At 39.4% G+C, this 21571-nt stretch overlaps 1 protein-coding gene across 1 annotated transcript in view; it reads right to left on the bottom strand.

The window, feature by feature from the left end:
• LOC143693653 (protocadherin Fat 4-like) overlaps nucleotides 1–20595 on the bottom strand; it is a 35214-nt gene extending 14619 nt beyond the window's left edge. Inside the window, exons 1-25 of the mRNA XM_077176272.1 lie at nucleotides 20491–20595; nucleotides 19235–19279; nucleotides 18813–18911; nucleotides 18381–18470; nucleotides 17613–17723; nucleotides 16794–16910; nucleotides 15633–15720; nucleotides 14969–15078; nucleotides 14573–14746; nucleotides 13980–14108; nucleotides 13562–13717; nucleotides 12558–12738; nucleotides 11420–11553; nucleotides 9478–10422; nucleotides 8336–8461; nucleotides 7921–8178; nucleotides 7513–7611; nucleotides 7236–7408; nucleotides 6126–6274; nucleotides 4896–5203; nucleotides 4027–4296; nucleotides 2744–2881; nucleotides 1737–1953; nucleotides 947–1105; nucleotides 394–545 (exon numbers count right to left, since the gene is read on the bottom strand). Coding sequence (XP_077032387.1) covers nucleotides 394–545; nucleotides 947–1105; nucleotides 1737–1953; nucleotides 2744–2881; nucleotides 4027–4296; nucleotides 4896–5203; nucleotides 6126–6274; nucleotides 7236–7408; nucleotides 7513–7611; nucleotides 7921–8178; nucleotides 8336–8461; nucleotides 9478–10422; nucleotides 11420–11553; nucleotides 12558–12738; nucleotides 13562–13717; nucleotides 13980–14108; nucleotides 14573–14746; nucleotides 14969–15078; nucleotides 15633–15720; nucleotides 16794–16910; nucleotides 17613–17723; nucleotides 18381–18470; nucleotides 18813–18911; nucleotides 19235–19273 — 4422 coding nt within the window. The 5' untranslated portion in view covers nucleotides 19274–19279; nucleotides 20491–20595. The remainder of the gene's footprint in view (nucleotides 1–393; nucleotides 546–946; nucleotides 1106–1736; nucleotides 1954–2743; nucleotides 2882–4026; nucleotides 4297–4895; nucleotides 5204–6125; nucleotides 6275–7235; nucleotides 7409–7512; nucleotides 7612–7920; nucleotides 8179–8335; nucleotides 8462–9477; nucleotides 10423–11419; nucleotides 11554–12557; nucleotides 12739–13561; nucleotides 13718–13979; nucleotides 14109–14572; nucleotides 14747–14968; nucleotides 15079–15632; nucleotides 15721–16793; nucleotides 16911–17612; nucleotides 17724–18380; nucleotides 18471–18812; nucleotides 18912–19234; nucleotides 19280–20490) is intronic.
• Between the last annotated feature and the right edge of the window lie 976 nt (nucleotides 20596–21571).

Below are 21571 nucleotides of genomic sequence, written 5' to 3'. Positions count from 1 at the left end.
TGCTGTTAATTTATCACACATTTCCATTACATCCTTTCTGGCTGTCCCAATCTTTGACCTTGCACAGAAATCTCTACTGCTCTAACCCTCCTCCCTCACAGCCTGGAGCTTCTGTCTGTCTTTTCTGAAATGGAATGAGCACAATCATTTTGGGTGGTGTGCCAGCAATTGCTAGGGCAGCATAACTTGGTAACTGTTATCTTGTAGCCTGAAACAGAAATAAATCAGACATTTACGGCATTCATATCAGAAATAAATCTCTGACATTCTGATTCCTGGTTTGCATCGTTTTGCCTAATACCCCTCTCTTGGTGTGGCTATGCTCAGTTTAGAATAAAGCAGTCTGGGGAGTTAGCTGTGCAGTAGAGAGAGGCCAGGCAGAAATGTTGGTACCTTCACAGAGGCTGAAAGAGGCGGCAGGCCCGAATCCGTCGCGGTGACGTTCAAGGAGTAGTACAGGGCAGCACTTTGTGTGGATAAGTCTCTTGTTAGCCTGAGCTCTCCTGTGGTACTGGAAAGATTAAAGAGGCCTTCTGAGTTTCCACCTGAAAACAGAAAAAGAAGTGTTGGAGATGTTCCCTGGAACCAGCAGAGACAAGACTGAAGTGTATGCCCAGGAGTAAGGAGACACAGGTTGAAATCCTAGGCTTGGAGCAAGACACCCCCTCTAGTCCAACCTCCTGGCTCAAAACATGGCCAGGAGTGAATTCAGCACAGGTTGTTCAAGGCTTTGATCCATCAGGTGAGACTCTCCAAGGACAGCCCCTCTGGGCAACCTCTTCCTTTAATTACTGATCTTCACAGAGGATTCTTTACCCTTCTATGCAGTCAGAACCCAGCAGTTCAGTTTATGACCTTTCTCTCTCATTCTGGTGTCATGCAGCTTGCTTTAGCAGTGTCAAGTATCCCAGTGATAAATCAGCCCTAAGACTTTTTCCTAACATACCTGAAATATTGTAGAAAATGCCTTCATCATAACCCTTGCCTTCATCTCTTGCATTGATGTCTACTACCAGTGTGCCAGCTGTAGAATTGTCCAGGAGGATCTTGTGATATGAGGACTGGTCAAACACGGGTCCCTCTTCATTGACATCTTCCACAGTAACTGAGAAAGAATCATCAGATTTGGTGAGTTTTACCTAAATGGTTACAAGTTGTTTTTTCAGCTAATATAAACCAACACAGCTCCTCTGAATGAGAATATATCCAGTCATACTGATCAAAAGTAGGGCTGGCCAAGAGCTAGGATACCAACTTCACAGAAATCTTTATGTCTTTTTTTCTCCAACAGAACAACAGAACAAATTCTTTTTTTTTTTTTTAATGAAAAAAAGCCAGCAATCAAGCACTGTTATTTTAACAAGCCTAAAAGTCACTGTCAACACTGTTTATCACCCTAGAAACTGCCCTTCTGCATACAAGCAGAAAAAAACCTGAATTGTGTTTTTGGAAACCTTTTTAATCAAAATGCCAATTGGTTCTCAGAAAACAGAAAAAAAATTGTGACTATATTGAAGGAAGTAATATCAGTTTGGGTGAAAAATCCTCGTTTTTGACATGGCAAGCTTTTTTTAGAAAAATTTCATTTGGCTCTAGTGAAAAGATCACACCATCATTTCTGATAATTTACTCTAGCAGACTGCATTAGTATTGGTTTATACCTCAGAATTACACATGCTGAAATATTTCCAAGGGTTGTTAATGAAAGTTCATTTTCTGTGGTAAAGTAGAGCTACCTGTAATGTTTGCTGTGTCCTGGAGATGTGGCTCTCCAGTATTGAAAGCTTTCAGAATAAACTTGTACTGGGATTGACTTTCATAGTCCAGAGGCTGAAGGGTTGCAATATCTCCAGAAAGTTCTCCAACATGAAATGAAGTTGTCTCTCCAGTGATGGTGTAATGAATGATGGCATTGTACCCTATATCTGCATCTGTGGCTACTGCGCTCAAAATCTAAAATAAAAGGAAAAAAAAAAGTCAGCAAAAAAAGGTTTAGAGCAGAACAAAGAGAGCGGCAAAACATGCCCACAAGGCTGGTATTGACCCACAGAGTGTTACTGAATTACTCATTAATTGATTAATTGCATTGATGGGATTGTGGCACAGCTTGTGGCAGAGCAGTTACAGATTGTCAGGTGCCACCTCTCCCCTTGACTCCTGGAAACCTTTAGGGCACATCTGCAAGGCAGATATGGAGCCAGAAATGGATGCACTGGAGCTGCCCAGGGAAGCTGGGATGCCCCATCCCTGGGAGTGTTCAAGGCCAGGCTGGATGGGGCTCTGAGCAGCCTGCTCTTGGAGAAAGGTGTCCCTGCCCATGGCTGAGGGGTTGGAATGAGATGATCTTTAATGTCCCTTCCAATCCAAACCATCCCATGATTCTAAAACAGAAAAGCTTAAGAACAGAGGGATGCTGGACAAATGCACAACACCTACAGCACCAAACATCTTGAAAACATGCTGCCCACAGATCCAGTGAAAACTCAGTCTGTGCAGTGTGGAATCACTGCTGAGGACAAGAGGGAGAGGGGGAGCAGCCCTCACTCTTTGGGAGAGTTTTGGGAGGAATCAGTGGGACAGGTACTCCTCTGTCATACAAACCAAACACGCTGTGTGATTCCACAGGCCCCAAAACTAAAAAATGATGTTCACCAATGCACAGCCATGAGAGGTTACTGCCCCTTCCAGGTGCCCAGAGAGACAACAAGTGCAGAAGAGGCTGTTTATCCTCAGTGCCACACACCACATGTGGAGGCTCATTCTCCCTCACAGTCACAGAGTAGGATTTTTGGGGGAGCACTGGTGGGTTGTCATTCACATCTTCCACAGTGATGCTCAGAACCAAGCTTGCAGACTGTGCTGGCTTCCCAGAATCAGTGGCCTGTGAAGGAACAACTTGTCATTAAAAACAGCATTACTTTGACACAAATTTACTCTGCCAGTTCAATTTTGCCCCAAAAATTGTCAGCTTTTGCCTCTTTCTGCTGGACCAGCTATCCCTCAGTGACACTTCTCTACCCTGTGCTAGGTTAGTTGCCACATCTTCCTGCAGCTGGATCCTCACCCCATCACATGCTCTGCCTCTCATTAACAATTAATCAAAAGCTCAAGCCTGGCTACAGATCAAACATGTCATGTGATCAGATGTGGCACTAATCAACACAGGACTGTGATGTACAGATAGCTGGGCTGTGGTAGTTGAAAGAATGAGGAAATCCCTTGCATTTTGAGGGTTTAAAGTGCCAAAAAAGCAAGTTGTGAAGAGCATCCAGTATATGGCAAATTCACACTCAGTTTTACACTGCTCCAACATCTGCCATAGAAAATTCTCATCTCTAGGTACATATGCACAATTTTCAATTAGTCTTACAAAGTGTCCACTTTTATTAACTTGAAATTTTTCTGAAGACGCTGCTCAATTTTTAATATGTCTCCTCTATATCTTCCACAAGCTCTTTGACCAGTAAAAATGTCCTTTAATATATTTGTACTTGATGGAATAAACAAATATATTTGTCAGTGCTGCAACACTTCTTTGTATGCACAGTAATTGATCTGATTAGCAGCAGTAAAAATCCATGAAATCAGCTAGAATGAATAGATAACCTCATGGATTTTGAGTGAAAGTTAATGCTTTTTCTTTTTAACTTGAAAAATCACATTTCAGGTATTTTTTAAAAAGATCTAAGGACATATATTTTGGAAAATAAACAAAATAAAGGAAAGGGACAAATAACATGGATTGGCAAGGCAGCTGTATGGTCAAAAATGGACCCAGGAATGCTTTGTGGCTCTTGTGTGACTGTGACCTTTAAGATTTAGGGTTCATAAGTCATTTATTCACTAATACCAATTTACAGAGCAGAAAACAGAGCCCTGCATACAAAACATAAGGAACAGTCAAAACTCATGCATGAATTCAAATGGAATTCTCTAAGATTAAGTGATTTTCTTGTGATGGTTCAGTATTTCCTCTTTTTTAATGCTGTGAACTTGTGTGAACTTGCATCAAATTTGTCAACTTACAATTATTTTCAATTCATAACTGTCCATCACTTCTCTGTCTAAGGGTTTTTTTGTCATCAGCTTGCCAGTAGAACTGTTAATATGGAATGTTCCAGCAAAATCATCTTGCAGAGAGTAGCTGATTAGTGCATTATCTCCTACATCCAGATCAGTAGCAGAAAATGTGCCCAAGTCTAGACCAGCTGCATTCTCAGGAGCTGATAAATGAGTTTGGATCCAAGCTGAGAAAACTGGAGGGTTGTCATTGATGTCTTCAACTCTCACAGTTACCTATATTGGAAAAAAAAAAAAGGAGAAAAAGACAAACTTGAGCTGTAGAAGCTGTATTCAAAGGAGAATTTTGATTTATTTTAGTCCATGGAAGCCTATAGGGGAAAAAAAACAACTAAGGAGCAAAACCCCAAGGGAATAGAAAACAACTTCAGCATTTCTCAGCATTTGAGCATTTTCACAACCTCTGAATTTTTAATCTTTTTTAATTCTCAGCTGCAAGATAAGATACATGTAAGATAACACTCTCTAACTGGAAGAGATGAACAGAACTAATAACCTGGGGCTCTTTGGCTCATCTGCCTCTTGCATGTGACAGAACCATGCCCAGAACCAGTTCTGGTGTTAATCAGTTTCTCTGGTTATGAGTTGTTCAGAAGGAGCTCTCAGGGAGTGACACAATCTGTGAAGCTGACAATATCTCCAGATGGTAAAATCTCCTCAGGATATAAAAAAAAAGGAAAATTAAATAGAAGGCTCTCAAAGCTTCACATTTGCATGACAGAAGACACTTATCTGGATTTTGCTTGATTGTTAATATTTTTGAAGATATTTCACATTCCTTGAGGAAAAAATATTTTGAAATGCATATTGCATACCAAAGCAACAGCTGTGTTGGGTGGCAGCAGGGAATCCACAGCTTGCACAAGGATGCTGTACAGGTCTCCTTCCTCCCTGTCCAGCCTCACCAGGGCCACGATGTCGCCTTGGTCCCCGATGGAGAACTTGTCCCAGTGGGATTTCAGGGAGTAGCCGACCTGCACAGCAATGCTGCCACTCAGAGCCTTCACAGAGCCCACTGCACTCCCTGGGCCTTTGTTCTCCTCAATGCTGAACTCGTAGCTGGAGCTCTCAAAAGCCAGCCCAAAGCTGGGGTCATCTACCAGCAAGTAGAGAGTAACAGAGGCTGAGGAGAGAAAACAAATGAAAATAGTGAAGTCACTGCTCAAATCATCATGATCCGTGCTCTGGTTCCTTAAGCTCTTGTGGAACCAATAGAAACTGAAAGAAATTATCACACAGGAAAGGGAAATGATAAGAAAAAAGAAACCAATAGTAATAAGGATTAATATGCAACACAAAACGTTTTTGCACCTAATTGATTTTCCAATCTTCCCTGATTACAGAAGTGTTGCTTCAGCCTGACAGGAGAGCAAGGGTCACCAGGCTGAAGGTAATGGGATGTGCAGGTATTTCACACTGCTTAAAAACCTGACCCTAATTGCTTTGTAACAAGAGAGGAGGGAAGTACATAAAGCCACGAGTGCAATTTCTGTTGTGACCACTTGTCCTATTTTAAGAAAATCAGTTTTTTCTCCTATTCATGATAAATCAAAGTTAACCTCCAAAAAACACATGAAAAACTTACAAAAATTACTACATGATTAATATTTTTTGAGGAACAGAAACTCAGTTGAGGGTGATTTGCCAACTGCTGATTGTTTAAATGTTTCTAATTGTAGAAAGATAAAGGAAAACAGAAAAAGACACACATCAACAATATTATTTGAATACATCTTTTTAGAGTGACTACAGCTGTGAAGTCTTGGGGTTTGCACCGTAAGTACTACTTCAATAAATGAATTTTAAAGAATTATTTCTAACCAGGGTTACTAAAACCAAGTTTTCTGTTAATATGATCAGCATGGAGGAGATGAAAAGGTAAAAAGCAAATATTCATCATTGTTCAAATATAACCTTCTTTTGTTTTGCCAGATTCAGTTTGATTGACAGCAATGGGGTTAATTTCAAATTTAAACGTTTGCAAGGGTTATGTTTATGTGGCAAGAGACAAAAGGGTAAAAAAGATGGTAAAAAGGATGGTATACCACTTGAGGTAAGCTGAGGAACTCCATGGTCAGTGGCAACAACTGTCAGTGTCACAACTGTGTCAGCTGTGATGTGCTCCAGGTTATTGCTGAGAGAGATTTCTCCAGTGCCATTGTTTATATGGAAATCATCAGAATGGTTCGTGAGGCTGAGTAAGGAGCAATCAGGAGAGCATTCATATTAATGACCTTGGAAATGCCATCTACTCAGTGCTACCTCTGCAAGGAGCACTCAACAGACAATATTTGCCTATTTATGAAGAACAGCTTTTAATTGCTGTCTTTAGCCTAAAATATATTGGCCTTTTATTTCCAAGTAAGTCTTTCCTCATGAAAATGTGCAGCATTCATGCCTTCAGTTCCCATTACACGCCAAGGCTTTGAAGCTCCCACCAAGAGAAGGCAGATCCTGCACACTCAGCTGCATATTCAGCAGTGGGAGTAGTGACTTTCATCTGAAGACCTGCTAATTCCTGGCCTTCTATGACCTCTCACAGGTAACTGGATTGCTCACAAGTGATGTGGTTTGGGTAGAATGCTATCTCATAGTTAAAAATAACCTCTTCCAAGGCAGTAGTTTTAAACATCCACAAGTTTCCTGGTCATTCATTTGTCCTTCTCAATCTATGCTTTTCATGTCAAGGTATCCTGGTTTTTTCCATGATTTAGGGCTTACTGAAATATCTTTCTCCACTGATTTTTCTATGCATAGTGCATTAAGGAAGTTATTTTCTTATCTCCTCCTCCCAGCAAACAAAAGATATGCAAAAAGAATCAGAGATTCATTTACTTCCTACCCAGACACTCCAATGTGTTATTCAGAATTTCAGAAACTGAACCAAATCTTGGGACTTCAGAAACTGAACCAAATCTTGGCTGTGGGTTTTTATTGCTAGTTTATCACTTGGTTGTGCCCTCTTATGACATAACCATGATTTGATAAGCTCTAAAACACCCAGTAATGACTGTCCTTCTTCCTAAGGATAGAAACCATAACCGATTATAGCACTTGTAAAATATTTCTGAAGAGATCTTATCCTTCTCAAGAGCAATAACAGTACCTTTCAGTGTCTGTCCCAGGAGTGTATTATTAACCTGACAGAAGTGTACCTGTATGAAATGACAGCGTTGTTCCCAAGGTCGGGGTCAGTGGCAGACACTGCCAGGACAGACTGTCCCTCCTTTGCTGCTGCCACGGGGATGCTGGCTGAGTACTGTGCCCTTGTGAACTCAGGGGGGTTGTCATTCACATCCAACACTCTGATGCTGACGTGTGTGAAGTTCTGGGGTGTGGCAGGAGACAACCGTGATTCAGAGAGTGCACAGGCACTACTGAGGTGTACAAATAAAAGGCAGCAATGATAAATCACAGCCTGCTGTTCCTTACCTGCCTCTGAGGCACTCCATTATCAGATGCCAGCAGGAGCAGCTCATACTTGTCTTTACTTTCTCGGTCGACAGAGCCAGTGACCAAAATGGTTCCATCCTAGAGAAGGCAGGGGTTCAATGCACAGATCATTTGGAGAACTCTTGTACACTGAGTTCTCAGAAGGGATGAGGGATTGAAATAATCTATTCTCCTTTGGGCTAGTTCACATGCCAAGCAACACCTGACCAGGAATATCTTGTTTTTTTGAATATCAATGTAGATTTCCAGCCTACAGGGCATGTGCTGGTTGTGATGTGCACTAGAATGGTACTGCCAACTCTTTTTTGCCTGATGAATCTTACTGTGCCAAGTCACTTCATGAACAGCAGGATCTAAATCTTGCTTTCAGCATACCCAAAGCCTTACCTGCTGGATGCTGAATGGATTATCCCCATCCTCAGCTGACAAGTAATAACTAATTCGTGCATTCTCTCCCTCATCCAAATCAGTAGCAGTCACATGTCCAACTCTAGTGGCATTATTCAAGGTATATTCCCCTTCCAGAGCCTCAAAACTGTATGGCAGATTCTGAAACTCAGGGTTGTTATCATTGACATCCAGAACAGTGATGTGGAACAAGGCACTTGAACTAAGCCCATTTGTTACATTATCAACTGCCCATACCTGTCAAAGTAAGAAAAAAAAAGTCATTTAAGTTGACTGTGTTATCATTTTTAACCTCTTACAAAGATATAAAAAGGGGATATAAAGATATGAAAAAGATATTCAAGGGAATGAAGTAGAGATGAGCCAAAGCTGCAGAGTCTCTCCCCAAATTTACTTGTAAAGTGAATGCAGATGTAGTCTCCCTGTCCAGTTCTGTGTCATTCCTTAATGAGAGTGTTCCAGGGAAATCCACAGTAAATGAAGGGCTGCTGAGAACAAAGTATCCCTGAGAAAAGCCAGCCTAAAAAGAAAACGTTGTTCATGTAAGTATAAAATTATTAAGATTTAAGCTCAACAAATAATCTTATTAATAGTAATACCTGACCTTTTTATAAGACTTCTCATTACAGAAGTACAAGTGATTTGCCAGGTTTAATGAATAAAATCCTGCCCCCTGAGCTATTGGAATAGACTTCTTTGGCAAACAGCAACTGGGCTGTGTGGAAGCATTTATGGGCTTCCCTGTTTGGGTCCTACACATTCTCTTTCCCTAAAGCTCTCCAAGATTATCCCTGGCATGGAAAGGGCAGCAAAACAGTTCAGTGGAGTATGAACCGAGCATTTATGCTGCTCTAAAACTGACATGAGCAAGAATAATATTGCAAATCAAAAATCTCTTCCTCCAAAGCATCTCCCCAGTGCCACAGCTACGTGCAAAAGGCCTTTATAAAACAAGGGAGAAAGAAACCACTTGTTATAAAGCAGAGGGAAATTTAGTAATTTCCTATTATAGAAGAAACAACTCTATCAGGGTTAAAAATTGCATCTTGCTCTAAGCTGAGACTAAAAGTAAATTTATCAAGTTTAGTTTATCAAGCAATATTCAATCAGAAACTATTATTGGTATAATAATATATAATCAATTCTCTGTCTGGTGTGATAATATATAATCTATTCGGTTTGGTATAATAATATATAATCTATTCTCTGTCTGCTGTGATGCATGCATCTCATGTGCACATTAACAGAAGCAAACACCACCTCCTGTCCTGGGTCACATATGCAGTGGGGGAGAAGCTCTCCCCATCTTCTCTGATATAACCACTAAACTATTTTGTACAAAGTCCAAACTTCCTTGGGTTGGGAAGGTTTACTGCTGGCTCCAGAGAAAGCAAAGTTTTCATGAAGCAAAACATACTTAGTGCCAACCATTTAAGAAATCTCCTTTTGCCCATCTACTGCTATGCTTTTTTTGTAGGTTAATAGAGAAAAACATGTCCTTTTGATTTATCAGGATGAGATTAAAGCAGTACCTACCTCATCCTTGTCAGCAACACTGAATGTGTAGACAGGACTCCCCTTCAGATGGTTTTCAAACACAGATACATCATAAGCTGCCTGACTGAATTCTGGTGGGTTATCATTGACATCTTCGACACGAACAACTACGAGCGTTTCACTGCTCATAGCTGGCTGCCCTCCATCTGATGCCTGTACTTTCATTTCAAATTCCTTTATGGTTTCATAGTCCAGCTGCTGGCTCAGGCTGAGCTGGCCCGTGCTGGAGTCGACAAGGAACACCGGGGAGGAGGTTGGAGGTCGCTGGTCAGTGACTCGGTACGTCACGAGGGCGTTGGCCCCAGCATCCCTGTCTGTAGCAGACAGTGTCAGCAGGGCACTGCCCAGCTCCTGGTCTTCAGGGACATTCACTTCGTACCTGCTCGATGAGAAGGCCGGGGCGTTGTCGTTCTCGTCATCGATGACGATGGTCAGGTTGAGCGCTGTAGATCGCGCGGGTTGGCCTTGGTCACTGGCAATCACAGTTAGGTTATAGAAGCCTTGTTCTTCTCTGTCCAGCACCTTTTGCAGGAAAATGAATCCTGAGCTGTCAATATCCATTTTTCCTTCTCCACCCTTCAGGGTGTAAACCACTAATCCATTGTAGCCCTCATCCACGTCCGTGGCTGACACGCTGGTGACGTTGGTCCCTGCTGGCGTGTTCTCCATGATGGCAACGGTGGTGTTGGTTACACCAAACACGGGGCTGTTATCATTGACATCTGTAACTCTGATAAACACCGTGGCATAGTCAGCAGTGCTTCCATCTGACAGGGAAATATTGAGAGTGTAACTTTTCTGGGATTCGTAGTTCAGTCTGGTTTTGGTTGAGATGACTCCCTTGTCATTGATGGCAAATGAAGCAGATTCTGTCAGCACCCGAAACTCAACTGGTATGTGGGGATTTAAAGCATCATACTGCACCTGTGTAAGATACAGCATATCATCAATAAATGAATTAAAACACATAAACCACTGTCTGAAAAAAAATAGCTGCTTTAAATATGTCCAGACTCATTTTATGGTTGATATTGTGGATTGATCTTAACTTATGGTTGATACTGTGTCCTCATTTTTACTCTTTAAATGAATTTTCATTCAGATACTTGTTAACTTCCCAGATTCTTTAAAAGAAGTAAAGATCAAGCCTCAATATACATCAAAATGCAGAGAGGACTGCCTTTTATTAAAATGTGAATATGTATAACACAGAATAAAAATAACAGACTGCACTTTAACCTTTGGTTCTGCCTTTCTTTACAGGAAAAAAGGGGGGAAATTATCTCAAGTTGTCTATAAATCAAACCACTAAAACACATTACCTTCTCACTGGTTTGATACAAAACCTCCCATGTGTGTTCATACCTTCATCCAAGAAGGAGTTATCATGGTGCATTCTGGTGCTCTGCTTGTCTGAGCATTTTTTTTGGATCAAAATAAAGAGCAAGTTCCAGAGCATTCTTTGAAAATGCCTTTATGGTATTCCTCTGATGGGAATTCTCATACCATGGCACAGGGTTTTAGGTTTATCACCAAGAGATGAGGGAATATTGCCTATCCCAAGCTTTGAGCCACTAAACCCTTTGAAGGTTTAGTCAATAGAGCTATGCACAAAAGTTTACTTAGGCAGTTTAGGGGTTCATTTTGATTTGGAGAGCTGCTTTGGGGTTTTTTTAATGCTAAATGGTAGCAGATGCTGTTTAAATATTTGTGAAGGTTTAACTGGAAGCAAACCCACCTTTGTGGGTGATAAGCTTCATCTGAGAGATGTACTGCATGTGAAGATTCTAATGTAGAACACACAGTATCTAGTTCTCCATAACTCAGGGAGATTTGGATATTCAGAGCTCATCTATTACCAAATTAGGATTTTCTTAGAGCTGCCCTGTGCTATATAGAGATAGAATAGAGTTCTTCTTACTTGTGCTACTTCAACAGGAGGAGCCAGCTCTTCTTTCACGGACACATTGTATGTTTTCTGAGTAAACTGTGGTCTGGAATCTCCAAATGCATTGATTTCTACTGGCACTGATGAACTTCTTGGAGTGACCCCACCTGCAAGGAAAAGGAAACAATTTCTCAGCAGATGCACAAAATACCTACTGACCCCCCAGAAATACACTTTTCTATGGGAACTGCCTTTTTTTAATATTTAATCCTTGTTGCTGCTGTTATGGTACTGCCTCAGAGGTCCTCACCAAGACCACAGACAAAGGATGGACTGAGCAATCCCTTTGGTATCCATATTCCCCAAAAGACCCATTTTATCCATGTGACCCTACATTTGAAGACACAGAGCTCATATTGACCAAATAATGGAAAAATCACAAGGCTGAAAACCACTTTGTATTCTCATTATACCAGGAGTGGGATGCCATTCCTAGGTTACATTTATTTCTGCCCTTGTTTGGGTCATGAATGTTCACTGACTTCTCTGTTCTTCTTTTAAAACAAAGAAACCCCCAATAACTGTGGATAATGAAATGCTGTTCATCCTAAAAATGGACTTGGCATCTCCAGTTTACCCACATGGATGTGCAAATAATGACCAAATTATTCAGCACATTTTACTTTCCTTTTACTCCTTATTGACTGATGAGAGAGTTTTATATGTCTGACTTCTGCCTGAATTTCTGTTTCCTATGCTGTGCAACACCAGTCAGTAAGTTAAAGAAAGATGTGATTATATTTATAGATATATAATTATATCAATCATATATATAATTATATAGAATTATTTTATACATTATTATATAAATATAAAGGGATATTAAATATATATATATATATATAATTTCACGTGTTCTTCCCACAGCCATAAAGAAAGAAAACAGATTTACCATAATGCCATCAGCAGGAACAGTTTTACCAGAGATGCAGCAATTACTTTGGATAAATAAGATAGTTTCTTATCTTCAACAAACAAGAGCAGATAAAATATATGGTATTATTCAAACAAAGCCTGTGAATCTAGCATTCTTTCAAGTAAAAAAATCAAACAAAACCAAAACTCATCACCAGGAATAGCTGTGTTGACCAGTACTAAAATCCTCTCTTACCATCAGTAGCTGTTATCCACAAGACAAACTTCTTATGCTGGTTGATTTTTAATGGGATTACTGTTTTTAAACTGATTTGTCCTGTGGATGTATCCAATTCAAAGTGTTCATCTTCATTGCCACCAGCTAAGGTGAAGCTTATCTCTCCATTTATACCATCATCTGGATCAGCAGCAGTAACCTGGAGGAAAAAAAAATTATTTCTTTTACTCTGGGTTCTGTGCTTTCATCAAATTTCCTCCCATTTTAGATGTACAGGGAAACCAGGTGAATATTGCTGCAGTTAAATTTGGTTGTACCTTTGACTGTCCACTTCCTATGTAATTCCTGGTTTAGACCTCAGTAACAAAGGTCTTGGATGTACACACATGATATCATTCCAGCAGCACAAGCAAAATCCTGCTCCTGTGGAACTCATGTGAATTACACCAGGTTTGTATTTCAGAGAACTGGTTTCATAACAATTCCAAAAGCACTGGAGGCAGATTGTTCAAGAGATTTCATCAGGAGCCATGAAATCTGCACATCTGGGTATGATCTCAACTCCTATTTCCTGTTTTATTTGTTTAACTGGTTTACTATCTTAGAAAAAATATATTGGATCTAAAAATTATCCCTAATGCCCCAGCATTCAGCAGCCTTTCAAAAATGTTGTGCCCTTATTTGAGTTCCTGGACTCTATCAACATTCAGTTTTTATTAAACACTTTACAACTAAATTCAAGAATCTTATTTTCTGTCATATATTTGTGGAATTGAGGCTGGTGCACAGTACCAGAATAAAAATCCTTTATCATTTATTCCCCAATCTGGGATGTGATTAAAATATCCAGGACACTGTGGTTATGGAATATCAGTTGCTCTAAAATGAGAGGTGGATTGTTTCTGAGCTAAGAGGTGATCCAAAAAGATTCCCTACTCAACAGAACTGCTTCACAAGTTTAAGCAAGGACTCATGCATGCATTTAACACAAAAATGTCGTTTTTGCTCAGTATTTCTGGTACCTGAAGAAGGGCCATTCCTGCAGTCATGTTGAGGAAAATGTCTCGTCTGTATGGTGTGTCTGTAAAGGCTGGGCTGTTGTCATTCTCATCCAGCAGCACTATGTTGATAGGAGAGCTCACATTTTGGTGAGGTGCCAAATGATCTCTAGCAGTGACCTGCAAAAACAATGCAGTGAGAAGCCTGTGTTGTTCAAAGGAGTGTTGTGGAAGCAGCAGAAAGGACAAATGAGAACCACAAGCTGAGGAAGCTGTGTCAGCAGTGGTATTTCCCTCCAGATAACATGGCTGTCAAAGTCTGGATTTGTTTCTTCAATTAAGCTGCTGATCCCTGCTCAAGGTTCAGCCTCCTGCCAGGACAGATCAGGTCTCACCTGCTGGCCTCAGGTGCCCTTGGACAGGAGCAGGTTTGGTGTTGTACCTGGAGGTGAATGGAGGGCACCCTCTCCCTGTCCAGCAGCGAGGAGTTCGTCACGGTGAGGATCCCGGTGGGACTCAGCTGGAAGGGGCTGTCACCTGGAGCGAGGCTGAGCGTTCCCTGGAAGCCTCCCTGCAAGCAGGAAACATTTCCCATTAAACAGCACAACCACTGAGCTACTCCCTTAGGATGCTTTCTTCTGCTTTTCCACATGGAGAAGATGAAATCTCCAGTTTAATTGAGATTACAGTTCAAAAAAAAAAAAAAAGGCAAAATTAAAAAGAGAGAGAAGCAAACAACATGGAGGAAATAACAGGCTGAGAATGACTCACAGCTTTGTGTTCATTTTGCACTTGCACACTTCCAGATTTGGGACCTTATGCAAACCAGAGGAGTTCCAAAGAGAGACAAAATTTATCCTTTGTCCACAGTGCTCTACCCCTTAAAGAAGTAAAACTAAGTTTGCTTTGTTTAAGCATATTTAGGCAGTCAGAAAGAAAAATTCTATTCACAATAGTTGTATAACACAAATGCACTTTATATTATATTTCAGAAGTGCAGGACTTGTAGCAGCCATAAAACCATCATCTTTTTACCTCATCTCTGTCAGTAGCTGTTATTTGAAGAACTTCCATCCCATTTGGGAAATTTTCTGGAAGTGAGACATTATAACTTGGTTGTGACAGTACTGGATCATTGTCATTCTTGTCTCCAATAGTAACCAGAACTACTGCATCAGCTGTTTTGAAAATCTTGTCTTGCTGAGCTGCCTAGAAAACAGAGTTTACAGCTGTAAATTCCATGCCCTGATAACAACAAGCTTAACACGAGGACATGCCAACTGCATATTTATCATTAATTACTTTTTCCTTTATTTTGATTTTTGAATGGCAGGATGGAGCCTTGCTATCAATGAGAAACACTATTAGCAGCAACTTGGATTTACATTTTATTTTCTGAAATTGAGACTAAAATACCAAGACAATCTCTACCTGAATGCCCACCACAAGGTTTGGACATTTTTCTCTGTCAATTGAAGTCTTGACTTCCAACACTCCAGCGTCATTGATTGAAAATCTGTTGTAATAGTCTGGTGGGTTCACTGAAAAGTGAAAAATTGGGAAGGGTTAATGAGAATGAACCAGAACTGGAAGTCTGGTCTGTCCTTTGCATGAGTGTTAACTTCTCAGCCACAGCAAGAAGGAACATGAAAGGCTGTTTTTCAAACACTCTGTTCTCAAAACAAGTCCTGGAAAATACACTCACACTTCAAGGGTCTCAAATTAAGCATTTCATAAACTTCTGGCAATTTCTTCAGGAGGAGGAACAGCTCCTGATGGAATTCTCTCTCTAGATGGCCCTGAATGGAAATTCTTTGATCAAATCGAAGCCTCTAGAGTGGCTTACACTTGAAATCAGGAATTAATTTTTGTTCCTTGGGAGGAGGGTAAGAACAATCAAACATTTAGAAGTAACTGGACCCCACAATAATGACTGAGATCTGATTTAGCTTGTGGAGCAGCTTGGCAGTGAAACTGTGGGCACTTCAAGACATCTAAATGGACCCTGCACTTCCTTATCATTCCCTCCAGTAACAGATAAATGAATCATCCTGAATTACTGTGTCAATGTCTAGAAGAAAATAAAGGTTCTTACCCAGCTTGATGCTGTAAATTATTTTTTCATTTATGCCTTTGTCTCCATCTTGAGCCAAGACCTCTGGGAAAACAGTCAGAGGACCCACCTAGAAAACATACATTAACCTGAATATCCAGGGAAAAAACCCACACATTAACTTCAAATCTTTCCTTAGATAAGTCACAGTTTTGATTAAAGAAACAAGAAACATGTATTTAATCAATGTGATGCAGAAAAAAATTTTTCTTTGCCATATGTGCTTAACAGAGGAGAATGATGACCAAGATATTCTATGGATACACTGTGTTTAAAAAACACCAGATTTATGAAGCTGCAGGCACAGATGGAATTTATGTTTAGAACATTGACTATTTCAGTTCCTTTCATCTCCTGGAAAACAACACACAAGTCTATACTGCAGCCCATATAAAAACAGTAATTTAAAAGATAAAAACATTTTAGAGGGGCTAAAATTATTCCTTTCAGAGAATTAGAGATGAACTTCTAACAAAAGGAACACTGGAGATCTAACACTAAAAGTATATGTGATTCAAAATACTTGAACAGGAAGATAATGACATAGAAATAGGGAAAATAATGAACCTTTTTAATTTTAGTGGGTTACTCTGATAATACTATACTTTTTTCTTTTTCAGAATACATACAGAAATCTGAGTCAAACAAATACATTTCACCAAGAAATCTCTACTCTATATAGAAAAAAAAGTAGAAAAAGTTACAAATGTAATAAAGACCATGGATTGCCATTCAGATCCTTATTTTTGTTTACCTGATTGTAATGCTGTATGAAGGAATTACACTCATTAAAACTAATTTCAGGACTGATGGGCAGCCAGTTGCCCTTTGAATTTTACATTAAAAGCTCTTTTAAAACAGGAATTTGGGTGGGTTTTTTTTCCTTTTCTCTCTTTTTTAAAATTTTTTTCCCCCAAAATACAAAATTATGTGTTCCTATCACAGAAAATTCTGTGCTTCATAAAATACATGGCCTGTTTATCTGGTAGTTGGAGATCTACAGCTGATATCTTTTTCACTGGTCAGCACAGAGGAAAGCAGCTCCATCCATCTTAAACTGCTCAGGGAAGAAGAATCCTTGGAAAAAAAGCCCTCTGGACAAGGATAACTTATTTACAGCAGCATTCAGAGAAGAGCTTTTACCTGGTTTTCAGTGATATTGCCATTGTATGTGGATTGACTGAAATAGGGGTTCAATGTATCATAATCTTCCACATTAATTATTAATGGTGCAGTGGTGCTCTGGTTTCCAAATCTTTCCTGCAGCCCAAGGGAAAGAAGAAAATAAGAACAACTGTCTTGAAAAAAACCCCCATATCTCAGTGGAAAATACAGCAGAATATTATTACATATATTTTGCAGCATTTTTAACCTGAGAACACTCAGTTTGTCAGATTAATCCAGTTCTAGGAACAAAACTATCCACAGGTAATCTTCCTTTAGTTTCTCATTTTCTATCGGGCACGTAGAATATGGAATAGAACAGTTGCTACAGCTGTGCTATTTGCTAGGTACCACAATAATCCTAGCAAAACTATTTATTCTTAGTTCTAAAAGAAAATGAAGGCAAATACATATTCAAATCTCAAAAAAAAACCCCAAAAACAAAACAAAACAAAAAAAACCCCAAAACCAAAAAATCTGGTAAAATGCCGCAAAAATTTGAGAGATCTGCCAGAATGAAGAGGTGAATATGTGTTACAGTAGCAGAGAATGAATATGTACAGTATTTATACTTAAAAAAATACAGAAAGAAACTTGGGCTGGTATTTGAGAGGAAACAATGGCTGAAATATTAAGAACATGCTGCTTTGTCTTCAGTATAAATCAAGTTGCAGACACAACATTTGGGTTGGAAACTCCCAAAGCTGTAAATTTGTAGAAACTGGAATGCTATAAAACCAAGGAATTATCATTGTAGAACTACTGTGGGTCTTGTTCTTCTTTTAATTTTTATCATACCTTTGCTTGGACTGTTAAATTGAAAAAGTTGACCTCGTTGTAATCCAGTGGTTTTTTCACCATGACGTTTCCATCTCCCTCCCTTATAGAAAAGTAATCAGAGTTTGGGCCCTATTAAATGAATAAATCAAATATTTTATATGATTGATGATGAAACACATTTTATTTTCCTTTTTTTACACCTTTCCTATTGGACTATTTTCATAAAGGTGCAGGAATGTCTCAACCACCAGCAATGGAAAGAAAAAGGCTGATCCTCCTCCACACATGCCTCCCCTGTCAGTGCCAACAGAATTTCTATCTGATTTATCTTATCCTATGGCACACAGGGGAAAGGCATCAGCTTCCCTTCACCAGCTATAAAAGGAGCAGAGATAAGGTCAGATGTGAAGATTTCCACTGCAGATATCTACATTTAGTTGAGATGATCTTACTTCAGCTGGCTTGAGGACTGGAGACCGACAGCAAATCCAGCATAAACTTTAAAAAGAGGGGAAACTGCTCTCCCTCCTGCTGCTGCAAAGGACCACTGAGTTCCTCAGCTGTAGCTGAAGAGTGCCACAAATCATTCCACAAAAGTTAAGAAACAAGATTCAGGCCTCACTGCCTGCCAGGCTGATCCTGTGGTATAACTTGAAAGGTCTCTTGGAGGTTTTGCAGATTTTTAATCTTCACAGTGCAAGGGAGCACACTGGGATCAGGCCCCAGGCTATGGATCTATGAAATTCAAACTGATTTCACAGCTCCCAGCTAACAAAGGGCACTCACCCAAAGACTGTAAGTAAGGATGCTGAATTCTGGTGAAATGTCCTTATCCACAGCTTCCACTTTTACAACCGTGGAATTAATTCCAGCTACCTAAAAGGAAATAGAGGCCATCAAATACTCAGTCACAATCCTTCTTAACTTGGGGCAGGAAAGTTGTGCCAGGTGCTTAGCAAATCACCTCCTGTTGCCATTTTTGGCTGGGAATGTTGCTCCATTTTTGGCTGGGAACGTTTGTTTCTCCATCACCCCACTCCCCCAGGTGTATGTGCAGCCCAGCCTTTCTTTTCCACACCCACAGGATCTGGTGGATAAATCCAGGGTAAATAAGGGTGCACATGAGGAACTTATCCCAGTGTGGTCACATTAGAAGCTCCCCAAAAAGTAATTTTAAAATATGCCAGGAAAAAAGTATCCTCATTTGCCAGAACCCACCTCTGACACTGCAGCACTGTAATTAGCTTGTTGAAATTCTGGAGCATTGTCGTTTACATCTATCAATTTTACATTCCGTCCGTTCTCTATCTGATCAGTCTTGGCAGTGGAAGAAATGACAACAGTGAGGTGGCAGCACTCTGCTAACATTTAATTTCATCTAGAATGAGATCCTCAAAGAGACACCCTTTCATTAAACTACCATTTGGAATTAGACTACCATTCCTAAAATTAACTTTTTAAAGTTTACCTTTGTTTTCTGTGAACCAAACCACTCCTCTCAACCAGCAGACTTCTACAGGTTATCTTCTACAAGGTACTCTGAACTCCCTGCATCATAGCTTTCAATTAAATACTATTGCAGAAAACAATCATTTGCATTCAATTAGACAAGAAATTGATAAAGCATGGTTTGTACTCACTGTTCCAATCCTTTGGCAAACAATAGAATACCAAACCATATCACCCTAAAATTGAACAGAAAAGCCAATAAATAATTGATGAACTAATAATATAATTAGCAAAGATAATTTTTGCCAAAATGCTACAAAATTACTTCTAGTACTTGAATCCTCAGGTGTGCTGTACCAAAACACTCTGCTTAAAATTAACACTTTGTAATTACTTTGCTCTATATTGTAAGGTTTATTGGACAGGCATGCCTCTACTACTGATACTCACCTACCCAGACCCCAGCATCCCCCTGTACCTGACTGTTCTTCCCCAAAAAAAAGTTGACAGAGAATACAGGAGAACATGTGCAAGAAGCATAAAAAGCGTTTTAATCCATTTGGGAAATATCTAAATGAGAAATACAAATGTAAAATAAAATAAAATAAAATAAAAGTATGTTTTCATCCATTACAAACACTGATTGCAACAGTGTTTTTTACAACATGCCTGGTCCAGGTCTGTGAGGTACAGTGCTTCTCTGAGTGTCCAAAGCACAAATCCACTGCTGCTCTGAAATAGCACTTGTATAATAAATGTTGTGTATATAAAAATAAATATATAAATAAACTTGTATAGTAAATATTTTGTACATAAAATAAATAATATCTAAATAAAAATAAAATAAAATATTTTGCATATATAATAAAAATTGTGTATATATAAAAATAATAAATATTTACTCTGCAGTACTATACCATTTTCATATTCAGAAGCAACTTCAGCCAGGCAAAACACTGATATTGCTTCCTAAATTCCAGGTAACCCTCCAGAGCAAGAACTGCCTAGGAAGAAGGATCTGTCCCTTTGTGCATCAAAAATCCATAAATCCATGAGGGAGTGAAGTGCTTGTGATTCAGGATTAGCTTTTACCCAGCTACACCTGCTCAGTCTCACTTGGATGAAATATTCATGCTCCTGAGAGGTGAATTGTAAGGCAAGTGGCACCTGGCACAGTGCATGTTTGCAGCTCAGTGCAATACATGGCTAGGAAGGAACCTGTCTGGCTGTCAGATGACAGCAAAGTTTAGTTATAGGACAATGAAGATATTTGTCAGGTATTAATGAGAGGTAGATACAGAATTCTATTCAGACAAATGACTTTTTTGAAATACCAGCCTGCATTGTGAGAGAGTGAACAATTAAAATGCATTATCTTCATGCTATTGCTTTTTCACTTGTCAAGAACACTTTTCTCTCTAGGCTTTATGGGCAGTAAAAATAATACCTCAAGAGCCTCAACATCCAGTGGCCTTCTGGTTCTCACAGTTGCATTGCTAGATTGAGAATCAGTTATGAGCTCTACATAATTCAAGTGTTCAGGGAATACAAATTCTTGTAATTTCAGATGCACATTGGGTGGGATATCTGTAATCCATTCTATAACACCTGTAAGAGAAAATGGAACAAAGTTAGGTTGCTTTATGGAAAAGAAATCCATTGGTTCATTTCATATGTATTGATTACTGGTGACTTTTGGTTGCATTTTATATACTTTTGGCATTTTCAGCTAAACTGTAAGATCTGGTAAAGTCCCCTTAAGTACCCTGCACAAGTGTATTGAGGCATTTTTAAAACCACATAAACCAAATTTTTCCAATATATACACAGGATATATCCAGAATTAAAAACCTTGGCATAACTAAATTTCCACTATGTTTTGAAAATGGCTTTATGCTGCAAACTTTTTTTTCCAGTGTTTACTGTGAAAAATGTAATCAAAGTCAGCCAAAGTCACTGAGGGGCTGCATGGGACCAGTTTCAGTATTTTCCAAACACAAGGGCCTCTCATATTTTAGCTACATCTATCAGGCAGGAGAATCCAGTGTAAATCTGGATTCAGGTGCAAAGTGTGTGGCCTTTCCCTTACTGTGTTCCTGTTTGTACAGGACACAAACACAAATCAATTCTTATGGGATTTTCCACAACCATGCATTTAGGAGCTATCCTCCTGAAAATAGGATGACTTGTTATTTGTAGTGATCAGGATTCATGTTAGACTGACTGTGCATTACTTGCTTGGTTTAATACCAAATCTGTTTGAAATTGCTTTGGAAATGTAACCTTTTAAACCACCCAGCATGGTGTTACTGGCAATTTTAATAAAGAAAGAAAGTTCCCTCACTCACATCATCAAGACATTTGTGTTTATGTAATCATACTTATCTTCTCATGGAACACACTATCTGGATTGCAAACCCATAATCCCTTCTCCTTTCCAAAGTCCTCCCTGAACAGCCCAAATATTTTCCATGATCTTCAGGAAACTTCCAAGCTGTGTTTCTTCCTTCTCCACTAGTTTTGTACCC

The sequence above is a fragment of the Agelaius phoeniceus genome, chromosome 3 (assembly GCF_051311805.1).
Source record: "Agelaius phoeniceus isolate bAgePho1 chromosome 3, bAgePho1.hap1, whole genome shotgun sequence".
NCBI classification, from domain to species: Eukaryota; Metazoa; Chordata; class Aves; order Passeriformes; family Icteridae; genus Agelaius; species Agelaius phoeniceus.
The sequence above is the reverse complement of the archived record's forward strand: the minus strand, read 5'-3'. Positions and strand labels throughout refer to the sequence as shown.